The sequence below is a fragment of the Pangasianodon hypophthalmus genome, chromosome 7 (genome assembly GCF_027358585.1).
Source record: "Pangasianodon hypophthalmus isolate fPanHyp1 chromosome 7, fPanHyp1.pri, whole genome shotgun sequence".
NCBI lineage: Eukaryota > Metazoa > Chordata > Actinopteri > Siluriformes > Pangasiidae > Pangasianodon > Pangasianodon hypophthalmus.
Genome location: NC_069716.1, coordinates 15,383,807 through 15,405,793, shown reverse-complemented (window position 1 = coordinate 15,405,793; position 21,987 = coordinate 15,383,807). Strand labels below are relative to the sequence as shown.

At 38.1% G+C, this 21,987-nt stretch overlaps 3 protein-coding genes across 3 annotated transcripts; 1 reads left to right on the top strand and 2 right to left on the bottom strand.

The window, feature by feature from the left end:
- Positions 1-566: 566 nt before the first annotated feature.
- On the bottom strand, positions 567-3,661 carry zdhhc24 (zinc finger DHHC-type containing 24). Its single transcript, XM_026918584.3, has 3 exons — positions 2,473-3,661; positions 2,041-2,318; positions 567-1,623 (listed from the first exon to the last, which is right to left on the bottom strand). The coding sequence occupies exons 1-3, from the start codon at positions 2,784-2,786 to the stop codon at positions 1,331-1,333; spliced, it is 885 nt and encodes a 294-aa protein (XP_026774385.1). The 5' UTR covers positions 2,787-3,661; the 3' UTR covers positions 567-1,330.
- Positions 3,612-16,685, top strand: LOC113529119 (high mobility group nucleosome-binding domain-containing protein 5; the record flags this gene model as incomplete). Its single annotated transcript, XM_053235624.1, is given in 10 exon segments — positions 3,612-3,665; positions 3,667-3,722; positions 8,318-8,468; positions 8,634-8,717; positions 8,947-9,013; positions 9,757-10,236; positions 10,945-11,767; positions 11,911-12,126; positions 12,223-12,257; positions 14,499-16,685. Coding segments are annotated over 10 exon segments (2,052 nt in total), but the record flags the coding sequence as incomplete, so codon positions are not given.
- Positions 16,686-17,465: 780 nt separating this feature from the next.
- foxa (forkhead box A sequence) lies at positions 17,466-21,847 on the bottom strand. Its single transcript, XM_026918455.3, has 2 exons — positions 21,091-21,847; positions 17,466-18,844 (listed from the first exon to the last, which is right to left on the bottom strand). Exons 1-2 carry the CDS (start codon positions 21,148-21,150, stop codon positions 17,753-17,755), a joined length of 1,152 nt encoding a protein of 383 aa, XP_026774256.2. The 5' UTR covers positions 21,151-21,847; the 3' UTR covers positions 17,466-17,752.
- Between the last annotated feature and the right edge of the window lie 140 nt (positions 21,848-21,987).

The window sequence follows — 21,987 nt, the reverse complement described above, 5'->3', positions numbered from 1 at the left end:
CATGTTGGGCCTGTTTCCTCTAGGTATATAGTAATGCTAGCTATAAGAACACAGAAGCATAGAAAGGCAGAGTACAGAAGACGTGTGGAAATGAGTACAGGTATAGATCATAGCTGAAACGTGTGCACCCCTCCCTGCTCACTACCTTCATCGCTGAGTGTTATAGTGCACCTTCATGGAGGAACACAAGACAGACACAACTCACTCACATTTCATTTTATTTAAGTCCTTTTGAAGGGCCTCTGGCCAGCATGCCATTACATGAGAAGGCTATGAACAAATCTAATAGAGGATTATTGATTCACCAGGATAGATGCATAATAATGTATCGTTAATAATGCAAAATGAATGATGGTCTTTAAAAGTGCAGGGTGCCTAACTGTTTATGGTTATTATGATGTTGATTACAGATCATTAGAAACTCGTTTTTGATCTAACATATGCAGATGGAGTTGATGGAATGAATGCTACATGCAAATACTATTATTCAAGGAAGATAGGTGGAATCATATTTTGCACCATAGAACAAATTATTGCATGCTGTAATTATAAACCTGTACACATCATACTCAGAGCTTGTCACAGTTGAGTGATATTTATTTCATTGTTACGCTGGATAAGCTCTAACATAACCCTTAGATGAATGGTATACAGACTGTTTATTAACTCGTAAAAGTATCAGTAATATCACCTTGGCATACAGATTTCGAAATGTTATTTGGCACATCAATGACTGATTAAAAAATATAAAAAGAAAATCCAATGGAGTAAATAAAAATACAGTGTATTCAAGACAAAATTCCATTCACCACAATAGCATTCAGTTGGTTTATATCATAATTACAGTGCTGGGACAATAATATAAATGCATTAAATGGAACATCCACATCACATTATACTCCAGGACAATACATATCTATCCCATCAAGATCGTCTAAAATCAGTTAACCGTAAACCTTTTCTATATACAGTGATTTGGCAAAATAAAATGAAGATTTCTTGCTGGTACCCATGATGCAAAGATAGCTGGTAATTGTTTAAAGATAGCTGGTAGAATATTCACTCAGTGCACAGTTAGTGTAATCAGTGCTTCAAATCCACTAATCTTGACTAAAATCCTTCCCTGGCTTCACATTACCTATAACTCTGGCTTCATATTACCATGGATAGCTGTGCACAACCAATTTGACTGCTTGTGACCCTAAAGTTAATGCTGTCTCCAGAACAAAGTTTGCTAGGATTTGAAGATAAAATCAATTGCATCCACTTTTAGATAAAGAAAACATCAGAATCTCGTCAGATTTAGAGTCAAATTAGTTGCGCAGAGCCTTCACTTCACGGGGTCAAGACAGCCAGTGACTTTGAAGTTGATGCCGTCGCCGGGCAGGGTGGAGGGAATGAGAGGACAGAGCCAGCAGATGTACCAGTGCTCACCCAAGCATTCACGGACGTTGGCGAGCATTCCGAGACTGTACGGCCGCCGGGCAGAATACCATTCCCTCGTCGTCTGACCTCTCAGCATCAACCCCACATGGAAAAAGAGGAAGGCAGAGACCAGCAGGAAGCCCACCACGCAGGTGTCGGCAATGAAGGCAAAAGTGAAGGCTTGCGCTGTCACCTGACCTGTGATCCACAAGAGAGATGGAAGATTTTGTCTGGTTTACAGTCATCTAGGTCTGTCTGGATGTCTCGTAGTACTTTGTCAAGATGACTGGATGTGCAAAATTTGAATGGATACTTAACTTGACATTCAAATATAATACACAAAAATAAAACAATCATAAAAATCATAAGCAAAATACACAAATGAAAAAAGAAAATAGAAGTGTACTATAAATAGGAATAAAATGGGAAAACTGCAAAAAAAAAAACAACAACAACTAAGAAATATAACACAAAATCTAACCTTATAAGATACTGACAATGTTTTTGCATTACATAAAATGATCATTTGTCATGACCGGACAAGTGATGAAACATCTTTCTACCTCAAGACCAGTCACCTTGACTCACCTAAACATCTGCTCATTATGCACTTACCAGTGACCAGCATAATCCATGGCACCATGAGCAGCATGAAGCTGTGAAAGGTAACACCTTCCTTCAAGATGACGATGAAGACCTCAGCGTTCATCACCACGGCGTACAGCAGACCAGCCCACATGAACAGCAGACAGCTCAGGAAGTAGCGGTAATTGCGGAAGCCCACACACTGGCCGAAGAAGACGCAGTGGTGATCCCGACGCAGGACACACACTTTGCAGTCATAACAATGCGAGCATCGTGGAGGAGTGTGTGTCTCACAGGTGAAACAGTACCTGACAAGCAGAAGAAAAAAAAAAAAAACATTGTCCTAATAGCACTCAAAATATCCATATACACAATACGCTGATGTGTATCCAGGGCTAAGTGAGCTCTGCTGAGTAGAGCACAGGAAATATGAGACAATACAAATGCAATAATGTCAATTACCTCCAACCCTGCCCCACGATACCCCCATTAAGGAATACTCCACGGATACTCGGGTTGGTTTTAAGGAACAGAGAGGCGTTCCATGTTATGCTTCCCAGCATAAAGTACTGAGCAAGCAGATGCATGGTCTTCCAATGAGCAGACCACTCAGACTCCTTCTGTGCTGGCTCCAGGGGGGCTTCCATCAAAACCAGATAGCTCACTTCAGCCGTGATGGAGAACACCAGGGTTGTATTGAGCACAATGGGCAGGTAGCGACAACCCTTCTCCACCCCACACCACACTTTACTCCCAAAACTGACCATCTTCACCATCTACCAGCCTTTTCTATTAAAACTCTCCTGAAGGACCAGCAACCATGTACTTAGCGTCTTGGTGCTGGACTCTAAATTCATACAAAACCATAACTAGTTGATAACTCTGACAGGTGTCCTGCTGTAGTCCAGTTTCAGTGAATGAAAAAAGGAATATGAGAGGGGCTTGATACTGTCTGGGATAATACAAAAAGCCTTGTAAAGCTGTCTTTCAAGTTTAGCAGGTGAGGTAAGTCAGCTAGCTAGCTACAATCATGGCACATTAAGAACAGCTGGCGTGTTTCACATCGGCTTAGCCGCTTAGTGGCTACAAAATAAATGTAAACTATTTATACCGACGTGTCGATCCATTTATTTCTATTTTGTGTATTAGTGGTGGAAGAAATGAGCTCTGAGCTCTCAACGTAGGTAAAAAAAAAAGCTAGTTAGCTAACTACCTAAACAATGGCACCGCACATGATTATTGTGTTACAATTTTAAGCGTCCCTTAAGAGCAAACGGTTGGGACACACTGGTTCCTACTTACAAGAAATGATCTTTTTAAGGACTTCAACAAACTGTTGATATGTCAAGCATTTACATTCAGATAATTTCTATATTATGACTATACGAATCACACTTTACATTCGAGCAATAGCAAAGTTTTTCCACAGCTTTACAGTAAAGCCTACAGTAAAGCCTACAATAATTAATAAAAACATAGGGAAATAATGTTACCAGTGGATCAAGCACATAAATATATATGTCGATAAATTTGTCAGTCTGAAGCGTGACACTATCGGTCTGTTCCCATTTCACAGAAGATCCCTAAATCCCTAATCCCTAAATCTGTTAATCAGTATAGCAGTTGTTGAGGCTGTGGAGGTTTTCGCCCAGCCATGCCATGTGTTATGAACAGGGATGGAGAGCAGTAAAGGGTGTACAAACTGGCGCTGTGCGACTCACTTAACAAGGTAAAGTCTCATTTCTCATCACAGCCACTCACCTGTTTCTCAGATCAGCTCTTTTTCCAAAACAGACTCAAACTTCAGACATGTGTATTATCCTAATGTTTTACCAAGTCAGATAAATTTACTAAAACACACTAATTTCTACACTGTAGACAGTTTTGTGATTTGTCTAAATGAGAATATATGAGAATATAATGGTAATGAATGGCAGAAGGGGGCGACATTGAGAACAATGCAGGCCTGTAAGGCAGGAAGGCATCGGGTCCTGTCCAAATCGAGGGTTTCCACCGAATTCTGCCTTCTGAGGTGCCTTCATTAATGTGGCCAGTTTGTGAAGGAGCATACAGCTGTCTGTCTCTGGACAGTTAAAATGGCGGCGGAATCCACTTGCAGTGAGAGCAGATTGTGGAAAGAAGATTTGTCTTTACCTTTATGTTGTCTTTACTTAAACAATCAAATAATCATGACTAAACCTTACTTAAAATGTTGCATTTTGTACCAATAAATCAAAAATCTAAGTTCGTGTACTTTATTAACCTACAAAATATAAACTTAAGATTTCAAGTGTTATGAACTGAAAATCAGGATTCATTAACATGACGCACGCTGGTTTTTCCTCTGATGTGATTGGCCAGCTAAGGACTTCTGCCTGGCAACAAGACAACTAATGCTCTGATTGACTAATGCGGACTCTCAGCTGTAATCCAGGTGTGGCTCACGTGACACTGTCCCCTATTGGACACGACTATATATAAGCTTACGTGGAAGTATGAGGACTGACCCTTAGAGAAAACAGACTCAGACATTCTCCCACTGAGCCCCACTATCCAGTTTTTGGAAAAATTACACCCAACTAAAAAAAAAAAAAACACTTCGAAAAACTGTCGAATTATTGCCTATTATAAAATAAAATAATATGACATTAAGCAGATGGTTCACTGGTAAACTCGGTGAACAGTACATTTTCAACATAATCCTTTACCTTTTTTTTTTTTTAGTCAAAATATTCAGCCCTTTTCTGTGTTTTTTCCCTCTAATATATATAGTTAACTGGTTTTAACTACTTATTGAATGATAGTTAAGTCAGAGATAGATTGATAGATTTATTTTCACAGTATTAAACTGTTTACTGTGACAGAATCCAGTCTTTCAAGTGAGAGTTTTGTTGTTAAAATGCGGAACTTGCTAAACAGTTGGCAAGAAAGGGTCTGAAACTGTCATTTGAATACTTCGTTGTTTTTTATTGTTTTTTTTTATTTTTATTTTTTGTATTTTCCACATATGCAATTCCTTCTCGACCCACTAGGGGAGCTCGCCACACAGTCTCAGTACCTCTGCCTTAGAGTCTAGAGTTCAGTCTTCACCTAAAAGATCTACTTTATTTAGTGTATGAGACTACATGCCAAAATGCTGGAGAAATATTAAGTATAGCTATGTTTTAAGTGTTGCAATTTACTTAAACTGGAATAAGGGAATTGGAAAATAAGAAAAATCTATTTTCTGTCTGAGAAGATGATCTTTCAGTAGAGGAACAGAATGTATAATTTATGCAGCTTCCAAGTATCCACCAATCCGTATTCTTCACACATATACTGCCGTATAGTGCATGAACGTCATCTCATCTATCATTTTTAGAAACACATAAATTAGATTAGAATAGTATATTCTGAAGTGAATAATATATTCTAATCTGGTTAATTAAATAGTATAACTCTAAGCTTTTCTTTGTCTTTTCCCAAATTAAAGTGAATATTTTAATATTCATTTATTTAAAAGACACATAAGACACCAATGGTCGAACAGAAAGTTAGACTTCTTTAGGCTTTGGGATCAGAATAATTAGTGTGTATTCAGCTGGGGTGTGGGGAGAAGCTGTAAATGCATACTCTCCAAAAGCAACATGAGTAAAAACTGAGCCAGTTCTTCAGAAAAAGCCTTACAGAACTCAGCAGTTAGGCCTTCAGTTCGTATAGTCTCTTCTTAAGCTCTTCCAGTGCATCAAGTATTTTTCCAGTATGGTTATATCACTATCACAGATCTGATCTTTTCATCTCTAGAAGTTGATTGAGGTCCATAACCGTAAAGGATTAAAGAAAAAAAAGCAGATATTTTTTTTTCGAATACTTTGATTTATAAAGATTAGCATAAAGGATGCCATAAAAAGAGTCTATTTTATAGACCCGATTTTCTCCCTAAGTTAGTCTTGGCCAATTCCCACCCACCATTTAGGTTTACCTTATTATATGACAGCTACCAATCTGGAAGGCTGAGGGCTATCACATGCTTCCTCTGAGACACATGAAACCAGCCAACCACATCTTTTTGAACTGCTGCTCATGCTGCATCACAAGGCAGCGTAACACATTTGGGGGAAAGCACTAGCCATGTTTCTAGGTTTTGAAATGCATTGACACCATCTCACTAGTGACATCTTCTGTCCATATGTATTATAACACTACATATTAACATTCATACTAATAATGTTAATAATAATATATATATAATATTTATAATATATAATAATAATATAGTATGTTAAAGTCACGTCATGTGATGGGTTTCGTGATGACAATAAATGATATTATTGTTTTGAGCAAGATTTTGGTGCTTGAATAAGGGGTAGAATATATGGTTTGAATTGAGCTTAAATTAAATATATTGTCAGATCTATGCTTGTTTTGTGCAGTAAGGTATAAAGAAATATTACAGTGACCATGAATGTGATTATGTAACTGGAAGATCAGTTACATATACAGAAAAAAAGGCTCAATCATTATTTTTCATAATAAGGGAATAAGGTGACTTTATTACTTTCCCAGTCTTTAAAAAAAAATCGTTCACAAGGAAAAAATGTGGCAGGTATACAGCTGCTCTGGTTTTCATGTACTCCAGTGGATCTTTTAAAACCTTTTATCTTTTAAATATAGACTTTAAGTTGATATTGAACACTCATTGTTACTAAGAATACAGTGTAAAAATTGCAGAAAACGGAGCTTCCATGCTAAAGACGTATGCTGAAATCCTTTTCTCCTTGATCTCACTAGTTCCTTCTTGATGGTATGAAGGAATGTTTATCTTTGTACTAAATGTGTCATCGGATTGAGTCTGAATCTGCCTCTGATAAATTATTCCATTTTGCTGTGTGGCATTGTGGTCCTGGATCTTTTAAGTTTAAATACATGGTTACAAAAACTCCTCATATATTTACCTATTTCGTACTTCAGCAGTTCCCAATATGAGCTAATTTTTTTTTTCAAAATGATTAAGCAGAGATGAATTAAGCTTTCTCTAGGGCCTGCAGTCTGTTAACGTGTTCCTCCCAGTCTGTTCAGCTGCCTTGTGACGTAGCATGAGCACCAGTTCACAAAGATGCAATGGCTGGCTTCATGTGTCTGAGAGGAAGCATGTACATGCACTAGACCTTCCCCTCCCTCCTTGGTAGCTGATCGGAAAATCTGCAGCAAAATGGGGTAAAAATAGACAGTAGCAGGCATGAAAAAGTACTGAGAAATTACACTTAAGTGAAAGTGTAAGCAGTGTGTCAAAGTCTTAATTAAAAGTGGAAGTATCCAACCATAAATGCACTGAAAAGAAAGTAAAAACATTGCTACTTAAATGTACTTCAATATTAACAAGTAAAAGTTTTAAACTGATGAAATTAAGTTAATGGCATGTTTTCAAGTGAAAAGTAAAACAGTTAGAAGATTTTTTTTGTTTTAAAGCTTGAGAACATCATTCAGTCTTTGTACACTTGCTTGTCTTATACATGACAAATGCTACATAGTTTGAATACATCAGAAGTAATATCATGTAAATAACCACTATTTAATAATTTACTATTTAGAATTTGACTTGCTGAATAGCCAACTATGTTAGCTACCAGAATTGATGTTAGACTAAACTGGCATAACAGGCTAACTTATTTAAAATATAGCCAGTTAATGTTAGCAAATTAGCAAAACCGAACTCAACAAATTAGATGCTCAAGGAGATGAAGTTCAGAGGAGATGCCTAATTTTATATATTAGTCTTTGCTTACTCCAGCATATTGAAACATTTTACTGAGGTAGGGTCAGGGGTGATCATCCTTAGGTTCGACACTGCAGTGCAGAGGCTTATCCATCTTCAGATGCACATAGTTAGCTATAGCACTAACTAGATTGTGTACCATGTGAAGGTCACAGCAGATGACAAATTGGCATGACTCTTGACAGGTATTTTTTCTCCGTTGATGAACTTGATGTTAAACTGGAATGACTGAATGCTAAACTGAGCCCCATTCAACTGATGTATCATACAATCATTGGCTGGATGAGAGAAGAACAGGCTTTATTGATTGGTAATGCGCACTTCAAAGGTCTAAATAAAACTGTTTTTTTTTTTTTGGAACTGTACTTAAGTAAGCACAAGTATCCAATTTCAATAATACTCAAGTAAAGTATAAATACACCAAAAAATGCATTAGTATAATGAAAAAGTACAGTTATTCAAATATTTTCTACCCAGGACATTAGTCAAGTGCATGTTACCTATTCAAAAATATGCCCCTTCACCTTCTTTTATGTGTGTGTGCAGTAGCAGGGTTGCTCTGCTGCAGTATCGGTTGCAGGAGCTGAGTGAGAGAGAGCGAAGGGCGCGAAACCATAACCAGAAACTGTTGCAGGATTTCCAGAGAGCACAGAACACCCTCAGTGACTTGGTGGCTCGTACTGAAGCCATGAACACAATAAGGGTCAGTAAACTAGCAAACCTACTGCCACCATTTGTTCACATTCTGTTACCAGTGTCTCTGAGGAATTAAATGTTTTTATTGTAGAACAGATTATAAAGGTCATGGCCCAGATTGTTGTTTTCACTTGATTTTGCTGGACTAACTCACCATATCACTTTAAAACAGATGGAGTATGAGAGGTACCTGGAAGAGAACTATCCTAAATGGCAGCAGAAGCTGCAAGACAAGAGGTTGTCAGAACAGCGAAAGGTACTTTCAGTAGTTCTTATATGTTTTAATCTGATATATATATTCTGGAAGCTTTAGGAGCAAGAGTCTTCAATCTTATTTGCAAAAAGCCAGTGAAGCTGCATTCATTCCCACCAAATAAGAGCTCCAGACAATAGTCTATTGAGGACTGATAAGATTGGACTGATAAGATGCCATAATGTTTTAAGATTGATCTTTCAAAATGTTTTGTGTTTTTATGTATGTCCAGATGATAGAACGGCACCTAAATGCCTGCACACCACAGACGGAGGAGGAAGGTCAAAGGATAGATAGAGGCAAGAAGCACCCTTTTAGGATCAACTCTCCTTGAGCCATTTCTCCTGCCCCATCTCATTGTCTCAATCTTTAATTCCCTTCCACACATATCTGACCATAGAAATAATATGCCAGAACATAAAATCTGCAAATCATAACTCTCTTAGAAAAAAATGAATAATATAATAAATAAATAATTTAATAAAAGTCTATTTCAGACTGTTAAGGGTTCTTCCAAAGGGACAAGCTGAAGAATCCTTACAGACTCTAGACTTAACCTGAGACTTTTTTGTTTTCTGAGAGTGTACACTATATGGCCAAACGTTTGTGGACACCTAAAAATCACACACATATGTGAGCCTTCCCAAGGTTGGTGTGGAAGAATTCAAGTGGCCTGCACAGAGCCCTGACCTTAACACCAGTGGGATGAACTGCAACACTGACTGCATCCCCAGGCCTCCTCACCCAACATCAGTTCCCAACCTCATTAATGCTCTTGTGGCTGAATGAGCAAATCTCCAAAATCTAGTGGAAAGCCTTCACAGAAGAGTGGAGGTTATTATATCAGCAAATGGTCAGACGTCCACAAACTTTTGGCCATATAGGTCATGTCATGCGTGCAGATTTATTTTACTTAGCATTATGTAATTCGTTTGAGCCCTTTGAGTGCAGTTGATTATGTGGTGATTTTATGTGTTTTGAGCACCATTTTGTTTACTTTCTGTTCAAGTCCCAATATCTAGGCATGCTTTATTCCATCCAGGCAGCAAACAATACATGCAAGGAAACATCCAAAATTCCATCCATTCGTCCTTTCCCTCTATGTGGTTAACTCAGTCACAGCCTGCAGGCATTGAACCGGAGCACAGTAACATCTCCAAGAACACTAAAAACATCCAGAATGTTCACCAAGCATTGAATTCATCTTTGCTTGACCCCAGCCTGTTATCTGGTGATCCACTCCACAGTCTGTACTCAATAGTTCCACAAAACCCCCCTTTCTATGAGCAATTGAGGCAATATCCAAATTCCTGTTCATCTGGGAGTGGAAGGTTTAACCTGAGAGTTCACCGTCCCACTGACTGTCCTTCTTGGTCACGCCTTCCTTTGATTAATGGGGATAAAGAGAGAAGAGAGGAAGAAGGAAGACAAAAAACGCAAGAAGCATCATCAAACTCTCAGGGTGAGAATCTCCACATGCAGAAGAAAAGGAAGAAAGTGAACCGCAGTGACACTAAGCCAGGTTAGGCAAGATTACACTATTATCAACAGGTAGTTGGGTGCAGTAATAGTAAAGTCATGAAATGCTGAGTTTTTGTTAACGGTTCATTTTTGCTTGGAAAGTTTTTTTTTTTGTGTGTGAAGAATTTATATATTTAAGTCCAGGTTAGGAAATACAGAGACAATGGCAGGCATCTATGGCACTATGTCAGTATCCAACAGGAAATTATTTAAAAATAAATAAATAAATAAAACTTATTGGCCCACAGATTACTAAGACACTTTATGGTGTTTTTTTTTTTTTTAGTTAATTCTTCACCCATCTGTAGTCTCTCTGTTGGTCCTATTACTCAGTGGATTAGATTATATCACCTAAAACACTACAATGATGATTTAAGTAAATGCAGCCTAGATATGATTTATTAATTCTCCATGAATTGCAGGGGAGTAAGAGACTTCTCAGAGATATGATTTGAGATCAGAAGTGAGATGAAAAGCCTTGTTCATTGGTTGTGATTGCCACCCATGTGACCATACCCATGAACAAAACATACATCTAAGCCAGTATTTCTCATAAATCTGACAATAAAAAGAAGGAATATGCAGACACGTTAGTTCAGTGGCACTATATTAATATCCAACAAAAAATTTAATCCAAAGACAGTGAAGTCCTGATACATACAAGCCATCCTTAGTATGCTTTTTAAGTATACTTTTTGCCTGTCCCCAGTGAGTATATCAAACTACTATGGAGACACCAGTGAAAGCAGTGATCTGTCCTCTAAAGCTGGCAAAAGCCTTCCTACTGAAGTTCAGAGGAGAAGAAATAAGAGGAGAGAAGAAAAACAGCCACACAACACAAGGAAAGATGCTGTTTCTCAGGGGTCATCCTCAATATCAGACGGTCAGTCTGTTCCAAAGCCCAAGCAGCAAAAGAGAAATCAGCAGTCTAATCAGAGAAAAACTGCCTTCAAGACTTCAAAAGTTGCTGTAGATTCGCCTAAACAGCGAGTGAAAGAGAACAAAGATGATGGTAACCCGATTAAGGAAACGCTCACAAGCATTTCCTGTACAGTCGAGACAGAAGGGATGCAGAGATATGAGAAGAAGGATGAGGCAGAGGAGGAAGAAGAGAAATTTAGTACTGTAGAGAAGCAAGTGAATGGAGTGGCAAACAGATATTCAACTGAGAATCAAGAGAAGAGAGCAAGTCGGTGTGAAGAACGGGATAAAGAAGGAGAGGTTGAGGAAAGATATGGAGAGCAGAGCAGTACAGTTGAAGAAGAAGCACAGGAGGAGGAAAATTTAAGAAGCAACACATCTGCTAAGGAATCCCTTCTTGAGGAGATGGGCTCTGTGAGAGAAAGTGAGGCAGAGGAAGAAGGAGAGGGAGAAGAGGAGGAGGAAGATGGAGAGAAAGGTGATGAAGATGAGAAAAGCAGAGCATCAGGAAGAGGGAGCAAAGAGGATGATAATGAATCTTATCAAGAAGGAAATTACAATGAGGTTTTGGCATCGGGTTCGGAAACATCAGAAAAGAACATCCAGGACAGGTAGGGTGAAGATTAAAAAAAAAAAAACTTTTACCATAAATATATGCTTATATATGCAACATATGCTTCTATATATGCTTATATTTAATATATGCTTCTACTAATCATATTGCGTCCTGATTAACCCCTGAATAATTTCTTAGTCTCAGAGAGTTGTATAAAGATGAGACTGAAGATGACCTGGCTGAGAAGGAGGGAAGCATTGATGATGATGATGATGATGTGATAGTAGAAAAGGCATCCCCACTGTCATGTCATCCTGTTTTTGAAGATACTAAATATCAGGATGATGATGATGATGATGATGATGATGATATTGAAGGTCTTCTCGCACCACAGAACAACACTCTGCAACACCAGTAGGTATTTTCCCATGTAATCTTATTTTATGTAAAACAATAAACGTGGTATTTGTTTTTGTTTTAACTATAGAGCACTTTTATTTTTTTTTACAGGGCAGATGAACCAGAAGAAATACTCAAATCAAAAGGTGATAATAAATGTCCACGCCATGCTGTCATTGTGTAATTTACATCAAACTCATGGGTACTTCAGTTAATATATAAAGATAATTTGAGGTACTTTATGATCTCAATGTAATGCTTCCTCGGTAACTCCAAGCTAAATAATTTTTTAGAAAATATTTTAGATTCATATTTTAGATGCTTACCAACAGAACTGGTACGTTGGAACCTGTGTGTGTTTTTAGATGTGGGGTGGAAATGCTCTCACCCAGGATGACAATGCCCCATCTACAGGGCACAAGGGCTTACTGAATGATCTGATGAGGATGGAAATGATGTAAATCATATGCTATGGCCTTCACAGCTACCAGACCTCAGCCCTGTTGAACACTTAGGGAGAATTTAGACCTACATGTTAGACATCATTCTCCACCACCATCATCAATACACCAATTTAGGGATTGGGAGCAATACCTCCACCTTGAGAGGCTTGTAGAATCTATATCAAGGCTCTTTTTGGTGTCTTACCTTTCAGAATCACTATGTTGTTTTTTCCTTTAATTTGTTTCCCATCTGTTTGTTCAAAACACCTACAAAGCTATAATGATCTACGCAAACATGACCTGGATATGATTCATTAATTCTGCATGAATTACAGAGGAGAAAGAGACCACTCAGAGATATGATTTAATGTCTGAGTCGGGATAACAAACCTTTTTCAAGGGTTGTAGATGCCACTATGTGTAACAAAACATGAACAAAATGTTTATTGATGTATATTTCAGTGTTCTCAGATAGAGGTATGCATACCCCTAGGGGTATTTGGAGGTACTCCAAAAGGTGCTTAACAAAAAGGAAAATCCTGACATTTCAGGGGGAAAAAAAGCAAATAATACTAATGGTTTTTCCCCCTGAAATGAAATGAATGTAATTAGAATTACAAATATGATTATTTGTAATTATAATTGTAACAAGTATCAAATTACTGCACACCAGGACTGGCTTTATAATGGAACACATTTTGTCACCATAGGGTCTATATCACCATAGGGACATAATCATGAATAATATGTGCTATGACAAAAGCAAAATTCACAAGTGGCTTATTAAAAAAAATTTAAAAAATGACAATACAGGACCAGCTAAAAAGGGAATCAAAACTGAAACTCAAAAATTAGGTTTAATATGGATAAATACTAATGGAATTTATGGAACTATTTGTCTCATTTTCTATTATTAACTTCATTTTATAGCAATATATGGGACATTTTGCAATACTCTTTTTATAGCTTCAAGCTATATGTATTATGTTCTTTCTCTTAGTTTAAAAAAATATGAAAAGATCATAGGGATACCCAAACTAGTCACCCGAATTAATCTCTGTTCTAGTCAATACTTCAGAAATGGTCTTGTGCCAAACGTCCCCAGGTCCCTGACTGACTGAGCACCTGCAGGATGAGCATTACTGCTCTGTGAGAAAAGCATGTCGAACCAGTTAAACATAACTAATAAAGGGAACAATAAAGAGTGAAATGCAAATCAGATAATTGTGCAATATTGCTGCAGACATGTAGTCAAACCCATTTGTTCTAGCTTAATAAACAGATTACTGTTTTCATAAAGCATTTGTATAGTTTTATAAAGTATTTGTATAGTTTTCATAAAGCATTCGTATAGTTTTCATAAAGCATTCGTATAGTTTTCATAAAGTATTTGTTGCTTCTAATCAACGTTAAGGGTAATTACGTTCAGAATAGGTTTTATTATTAATAGGTTTATTAGTAGCAAAATACAGCATGTTTTAGATTCTGTTACTCATTTCAATCTTTTCTTATTCTTCAAAATGTTTGGTATTCTATTGGTGGAAAATTTTGCTTCTTCTTTTTTTTTTTTTTTTTTTAAATAAATGCTTAAAATTTGAAAAATTATCTGCCAATAGAGTAAAATTACTAAAAGCTTGAAATTAGTACAAATGTTTACAAAGAGGTTTAATAATCATATATTTGGTTTATTGTAATCTTATAATCGGAAATACTATATACATTTGGCTAAAAGACATTTTTACTTGCTGTCATTTTTTTATAGTGTATAATAAGAACATAATAATAACCTTTAAAATACATAGTATCCACACTATTATTATTATTATTATTATTATTATTATTATTATTATTATTATTGCCTTCTAAATCTACAGTATAGACTCTTGGTTGCTTGGTGTTTTCTTTTATATTCAGTGTATTTATTAATTATCTGTTTTAACTCAGGTTTGCGCAGTGATTCAGAAGAAAATGCACAAGGTAAAGACGATCCAGTGGATTCTGGTGATGAATATGACCATTTTTATGACTAGGCTCCACTTGCAACGCTCACAGGAGATGAAGGTGAACTCATCAATGACAAATTACAAGAAGATCAAACATTACTTCAGGACACCTTAATAGATAAAACCTCTCTCATATCTGCCTGCAATAGGTCTGAGACTCCAGCAGTTCTGTGCATTCAGGATATGAACAAGGTTTATAGCCTACACAGCAAACACAGACAAGCAGACTGAAAGATTAATAGAGAACAACACCGAGAATTACAAAGAGATGAAAGAGGACAAACCGGTGCAGGGAATCCCTCAGGCTTTTATGTTATTTGCTGGGAGCTTATCGGCTTGCCCTGAAAGAACCACAGTACTGTCACTGTGCAAACACAGGTGGGTCTGCTCGGGCAACAGAAAGAGAAAGAGATATGAAGGAGAATAATAGGAAAAAAGGGAATAGATCACAATAGAGAACGTTTAATGAAAAGAGAATTGTGAGAGAGAGAAGCAGAATTGTGAGAAGAGAGCAGATCATCTCCCTTTACACAACATGCAGAAACTGCATTTCCTCATTCTGAAATAACACAGTGAAAGTGTGCACAGTGTGTTATATGTGTAATTTGAATGTAGCAAGGGTTTGAATGCTTTCATATTTAGATTGGAAGCACAGCCTAGCGGAGGAGGGTGAGTTGGAGTTCGGGCAGTGAGAGGAGGCCGAGCGAGGGGGTAATGGGGCTGAGCGATGGCTGTTTAAGCGATGGCTGTTTGAACAGGCATGTTTGCACGGATGAAAAGGGACAGAGGGACGGTAGCAGAGATGCACATTAACAGACAGACGATGAAAAAAAGCTGCCACTGTGTAAACTGCACCGGCCCAGTCTTTCCTTCTGGTGGCCATGACAACGGTGCAGAAGCTACTCTTTGCCCAGTCACATGCCCTCCTTTTGACATGAGGAACAAAACGTCTCCAATGTCTCCAATGTGGCGTCAAAGCAGACATTTTGAATCCGTTACTGCTGTAGACCAACTGCTACAAGCATTGTCCTTTCTCACTAATTTCCTGGTTAGCAACACACATTCTGTAATAAGTAATTTTAGCTGAAAATTATATTTACTATAATCAGTGCATGCCATTTTATTAAGCCACTTTTAGTCTTCATTGGAACTGGAATTAATAGTATCTATAATAGCAATGGCACACTGAAAAGCATTTGTCTAAGAATATTTTCTATGGCATGTACTGTATACTCTCTTTTATTTGTTTTTTGCAGCTGAAATTCATATATACTATATAAGATAAAGAAAATTTGTAAAGGATATTGGATAGTAAAGAATAGTGATCTGGCTTCATCAAGGAAAAGATAAAATTTTCTTACAATACACTTTGTCATTCTACTTACTTGAGTTTCTGATTAGTGTCTTTTTGTGTGAATGTAATGAAGTAAAGTCGCCCTTTTGGGGCCTTTTCTATCCTTCCACAACCACAGAGTGCTCCAAACTGAATTCTAGACTGAGAAAGCCCGAAGCTTCCAGTTGGTGAACTCTACATTTCTATATGTTACAAAGGCCTTTTGGTATATTAAACAGATCCAATTCAGAATCCAAAACACATGCTATTTTAAAATACTTACTTTACTATTTTTTCATACTATTTTATACATCACATTTTATAAATCAGGTTACTATTCAGAATGTTAGTCTGGACCTGATGATGAGTCGTAAGGGTTTAAGGGGTTAATCAAAGACAATCTCTCCATCAGTCATATCCGTGTCCACCACAATGTGGAACTCACAGTGTGCCAGTCACGACTCAAAGCTCATGAACTCCTCATCCCTCACTCTTTCTCTGTGGATTGGACACACACAGAGGAGCCCATGGCCTCTGCTCAGATCGCTGTGGGTGTTCTGGTGCCCCTGCTGAGGAAGACACTGCTTTGGGGAGGTCTGTCGTTAAAGCTGGTGTCATCCCTTTGTCCACATCCACTTGTACACAATGCTGCTTTCCCAAGATACAAAGCTTAGCGCAGGAGGGGTGGAAGGAAGGTCAGGACCTTTTGAATAACCTTCCCGGCATAGCCATGTAGCAGAATGAGATGCCACACACTAGCCGTGTTATATTATTTACTCACCTATCCTGGATATTACCTACATGCCACCATTTCTTAAATAAAGAAATTGTTGCTTATTTCTCTGTACAAGTAACTGTAAGTCATAGTGTGTTATTGATTATCTACATTCCTGCTCATATCTTAATTGATGTTTATTGGACTTTGACCATTTACTTAGTTACTGTACATTTATATTTAAAATGGCACTGTTTATGAGAAGAAAAATGTGAAAATTGTGAATAGAGATTTTGCTACCTTGTGCCTAACTAAATGTCTAACCAAACGAGTATGTTACAAATTAACCAAACAACAGTGGAGGTTTATTCATGGGGAGGATGGGGCAGAACCCCACCATTTATATCAACATTTCAACAATTGTTAATCATTCATAACTCCATATTCTATTTTAAAATGTGACTTTTTTTTTTATCGAGTTGATAAAAAAGTGTCTATTTGACAGATATATGCCGATGCACCACTGAATTGTTTGCCTTTCTTTCGAAAATTGTTGGGCAGCGTGCTCACTGCCCCACTTAGCTTCCATAGAGTCATTATTGTGCCTAGTGGTTAAACATGGGAACTGCAACAAGTGCTAACAGAGGTCCATTGGGGCAGGTTTTTCTCTGCCCCATGCTCATGCAGGAGGAATTTATGTTTTTGACACACAATTTCTGTAAATTACAGAGTACCTTTAAAAATTCACTAGAGAGTAGCCTATAGCATATCTCAATTGTGATAACCTCTCAACTTAATTTTGTTTGAGGCTGTATTATTATTAATGTCGTAGTGCCAAAACCAAAATTGCTCAGGAATGTGGGAATTGGGAATGTTCGTTTGAGATCTATAACATCAAATACAACTACAAACACTTCAGTAATATCTGGTTCATGACAACATTGAATAAAATTGTAAGAACTTTATTTATGAGGAAACCTAGCAACTGACTCATGAGTCCTCTCAAAATATAACTATGACAAACACATTTGCATTTGAGGGCAGGTTTATTATCTAAAATTTTAATTTATATACAATATTTTCAAAAGGTCAGTTAAAACACATAAGTAGCACTTCAGTAGCTCAGAAAAACGGGTAAATCAGTGCTTCAGGAGGAGCTTAAAACCGGCACTGGGCACAAGCTGAGTCCAGAGTAGCACACTGAGTCTCCTGCATACGAAGATTCGTCCTTGCCTGTGAGATATGGATTATACTGATGAATGTTGGAGCTTGATGATGGATAATAAACAGGGTAACTCACAGGAGGCTCATAGCACTGAAAGTCCATAATTGGTGGCACAGAAAGAGGCTGGTGGAAGAAGGGTTCTCCATGAATGCAAGGCTCCGGAGGGCAGGAGGCGGTTGGCTGTAGTGTTGACATGGTGGGGCAAGGTATATTTGTCAGGTGTGCAGAAGGTTCTGAGGATGGAGGAAATGGAGTCAGTGAGTGTGTGGTGTGTTGCTGAGGTGGGATTTGTGAAGGTGACATGGAAGGGCAATCCATGACTGGTGGCAACACTGATGGCATAGGAGGCTTAGAAGGCTGAGGCGGGGAGATAGACGATAAGACTCTCAATTTAACCTCTGACATCTTTTTCTTGCCCCTTTCCTTTCCAGTTTCTCTGTCTGCCTTTTTTGAAGCATTTTTAGTTGTGGATGGTGATGTTGCACTCTTGCAGCGGAAACGCTTCTGTCGGCGCATGTAGCAGCCATTTTCAAACATGTTGCCAGAGTCAGGGTGCAGGGTCCAGAAGGAACCTTTCCCTGGAGAATCCGGGGACCTTGGGACCCGCACGAAACAGTCGTTGAACGAAAGGGAGTGGCGGATGGAGTTTTGCCAACGCTGTTGATTTTGCCGGTAATAAGGGAAGAGCTGGCGGATCCAGTCATAGATCTCATTCAGGGTGAGTTTCTTGGATGGTGACTGCTGGATAGCCATGTAAATCAGTGAGATGTAGGAATAAGGAGGCTTGGTGTGGTTGAAGGTTCTCCGGTACACTGATTTCAGGTCAGGAAGCTCCAGTCTATTGTGATCTGTTTCAGGATATCTCTGTTGGACCAGGACATCTGGTGGAGTCTCAATCCCTTCTGTGTCTTCTCCAGCCATTGATTCTCTTGGGAGACTGAAGATATGATAGGGATGCTCTGGAGAGGAATACGGCCCACTGCTTAATCGTGTACTGTCTGCTCCACGATAAGCCTGAACCGAAAAGGCAAGTGAATATTAGGAAAACTGTTTGTAAGCCTGGTCAATAAAATCTTAGAGTATCTTAGAAACATACAGCCTAGAGTTATGAAACAGGAGCACTACTATACTCTCAGAAATAAAGGTATGAAACTGTACTTTCCCTTGTTGGTGGAATGGGACTAACAAGGGTGCATCTTATATACCTTTAATAGGCATCTTTCACCTTTAAACATAATTTCATGTAATGTAATTAAGGATGACTGATGCACTTTTAAAGCTTTACTCTAAAACGCAGGTTCCCAGCCCTGGTCCTGGAGTACCCCCTGTCATTTTAGTGTTCTTTGCTCTAACACACCCACTTCAACTCAGGAAGGACTGATAATTAGCTGAATTTAAAAAAAAAAAAAAAAGCCAATTAATGGTACACAACTTGCACCACCTTCCCAGGTAAAGATAAATATAAAAGATGGTATAAAAGATGTACCATTGATGGTGGCACCCCATTGACAAGGAAAATAGTTTGCTAACTTTATTTCTGAGTGTGTATGGTAGTGTGAAGGGACCTGAATTCAAGCCCCTAACCATTGCATGCACAGAGCTCATGAGCTAGTGTTGATTTCAGCTGGTGTTGATTTCCTCGCTGTAGCACCTCTTTTGAGATTTGTGTTCTTCATTTGATTAGCTCACCTCGCCTGTCTCAATGTAAATGATATTCTGGCCACCCAGCCTGCTGATAACCCCATCATTATCCCTCCCTTTTCAGCCGCGCATTCTTCCTTTTAACTCACTCTCCGTCCGCTAGATTTCTGTTTCATGTCAAAAGCAGTGACTGAGGGCTCTTTTGAGACCAGCTTGTGACCTCCGCTGTCCACTTTCTTTCGCCCTGCACATTGTCGCTCATATTTCCGCCCCTTTAAGTCACTATAGTGCTCGCGCTTTGTTACTCTGCGTGTTAAACAGCGCGCGCGGCGCTTACTGAGAGTCAGGGAGAGACCCGCGGGACCCCATCACCCAGTCCATCAATGAAGTACAGGCGGACCACACACACAGCTTTACACACACACACACACACACACACACACACACTAACACTAACACACACACACACACACAATCACTAACACTAACACACACACACACACACACACACACACTAACACTAACACACACACACACAAACACTAACACTAACACACACACACACACACACAGCTTTAAACACACACACACACACAGCTTTACACACACACGCACACACACACTAACACACACACTAACACACACACACACACACACACACAGCTTTACACACACACACAAACACTAACACTAACAAACACACACACACAGCTTTAAACACACACACTAACACACACACACACACACAGCTTTACACACACACACACACACACACACACGGCTTTACACACACACACACGCTTCAATCTCGTGACGCCAAAGTGCGCATACAAAATGTACTAAACGCCACGTAGGCTATTTATTTATTAATTATAGGAAATTGTAGGCAATTTATTTATTAATAATATTATTATTTTGATTAAATGCAATGTATGCATTTGTTATTTTAAATTAAATATATTATCTTATATTATATTATATTATATTATATTATATTATATTATATTATATTATATTATATTATATTATATTATAGCTAGGCCTACAGGAAGAAATGCGTTCACATGGGAAATGCTGAATTTTATTCCACTTGTATTAAAAAAAAGGTTCTTTTTTCCCCACGTGTTTTCACACATTCACGGGAAATTATATGAGGTAAAAATATCACGTTATTTCTAGTTTCTTGTTGTGAATCTTTGCTTGTTATATTACATAAAATATTCTGTTCATTTTTATACATTTGATTTGCATGCTGGTTATTATTAGCAGTGCAATTTCCAACAGGGTTTGCTTTAAAACTGAAATACAACAAAACGCAAAACCTGGAGCAGTGGAGTCATTTCCACACTTTAAATACTGTAATATAAACATGAGAATAATGATGTGGTTCATTAGGTCTAAGGCAAGAATGGACAAATCCTGTTTAGTTAAATAATAAAAATATTAATATGAATATGAATTCAGTTTATGTGAGTTGCAGTATTAGTATTATATACAGCCCAGTTTAATGGAGTCTGTAGTTAGTCTTATTAGGCAGAACTAAAAATTAAAACATTAAACAGTTAGACAAAACTAAAACAAAACTACACTTGGCTTGAGGTTAAATGAAGCAGTCCTACCTGCTCTGTGTAAAAAGTCGGCCATTCATCACATCTCTCCTGTTTCACTCCACCAATCATATCTTCTGCTCTTCAAGTTACAGAATGAAGTTATATAGAGTATAGAGTGTTTTTTTTTTAACTTAAAAATTAAGCTTCTCCCAGGTTTGGAGCATGAGCGGTTAGATCAGCTTTCTTAGACGAGCTGTGAGCTCTGAGAGCTGTTTCTGTTTGACTCTTCCTCCCAGCTCTGAGTCCTGCTGCAGGGCGGGACAGAGCTGATGATCAGTGCTGAAGATCAGAGCTGTGGATTAGTGCTGATGATCAGTGCTGAAAATCAGAGCAGAAGATCAGTGCTGAAGATCAGTGCTGTAGATCAGTGCTGTGGATCAGTGCTGAAAATCAGAGCTGATGATCAGTGCTGTAGATCAGTGCCAAAGATCAGTGCTGTAGATCAGTGCTGAAAATCAGAGCAGAAGATCAGTGCTGAAGATCAGAGCAGAAGATCAGTGCTGAAGATCAGTGCTGAAGATCAGAGCTGTGGATTAGTGCTGTAGATCAGTGCTGAAAATCAGAGCTGAAGATCAGTGCTGAAGATCAGTGCCGAGGATCAGTGCCGAGGATCAGAGCTGTAGATCAGAGCTGTAGATCAGTGCTGAAAATCAGAGCAGAAGATCAGTGCTGTAGATCAGAGCTGATGATCAGTGCTGAAGATCAGAGCTGATGATCAGTGCTGTAGATCAGTGCTAAATTGGACTTCCTTTAGCTAAATTTTGATCATTTTGTGTACTACATGTTGGGTGAAAAAAGTAATTAAAAAAAATTCAGTAATTTAACATTTATTCCCCAAAACATGCAAACAATATTAGAACAATATCATTAGGAAGTGTCAATTTACAAACTACCAGATTAATGATC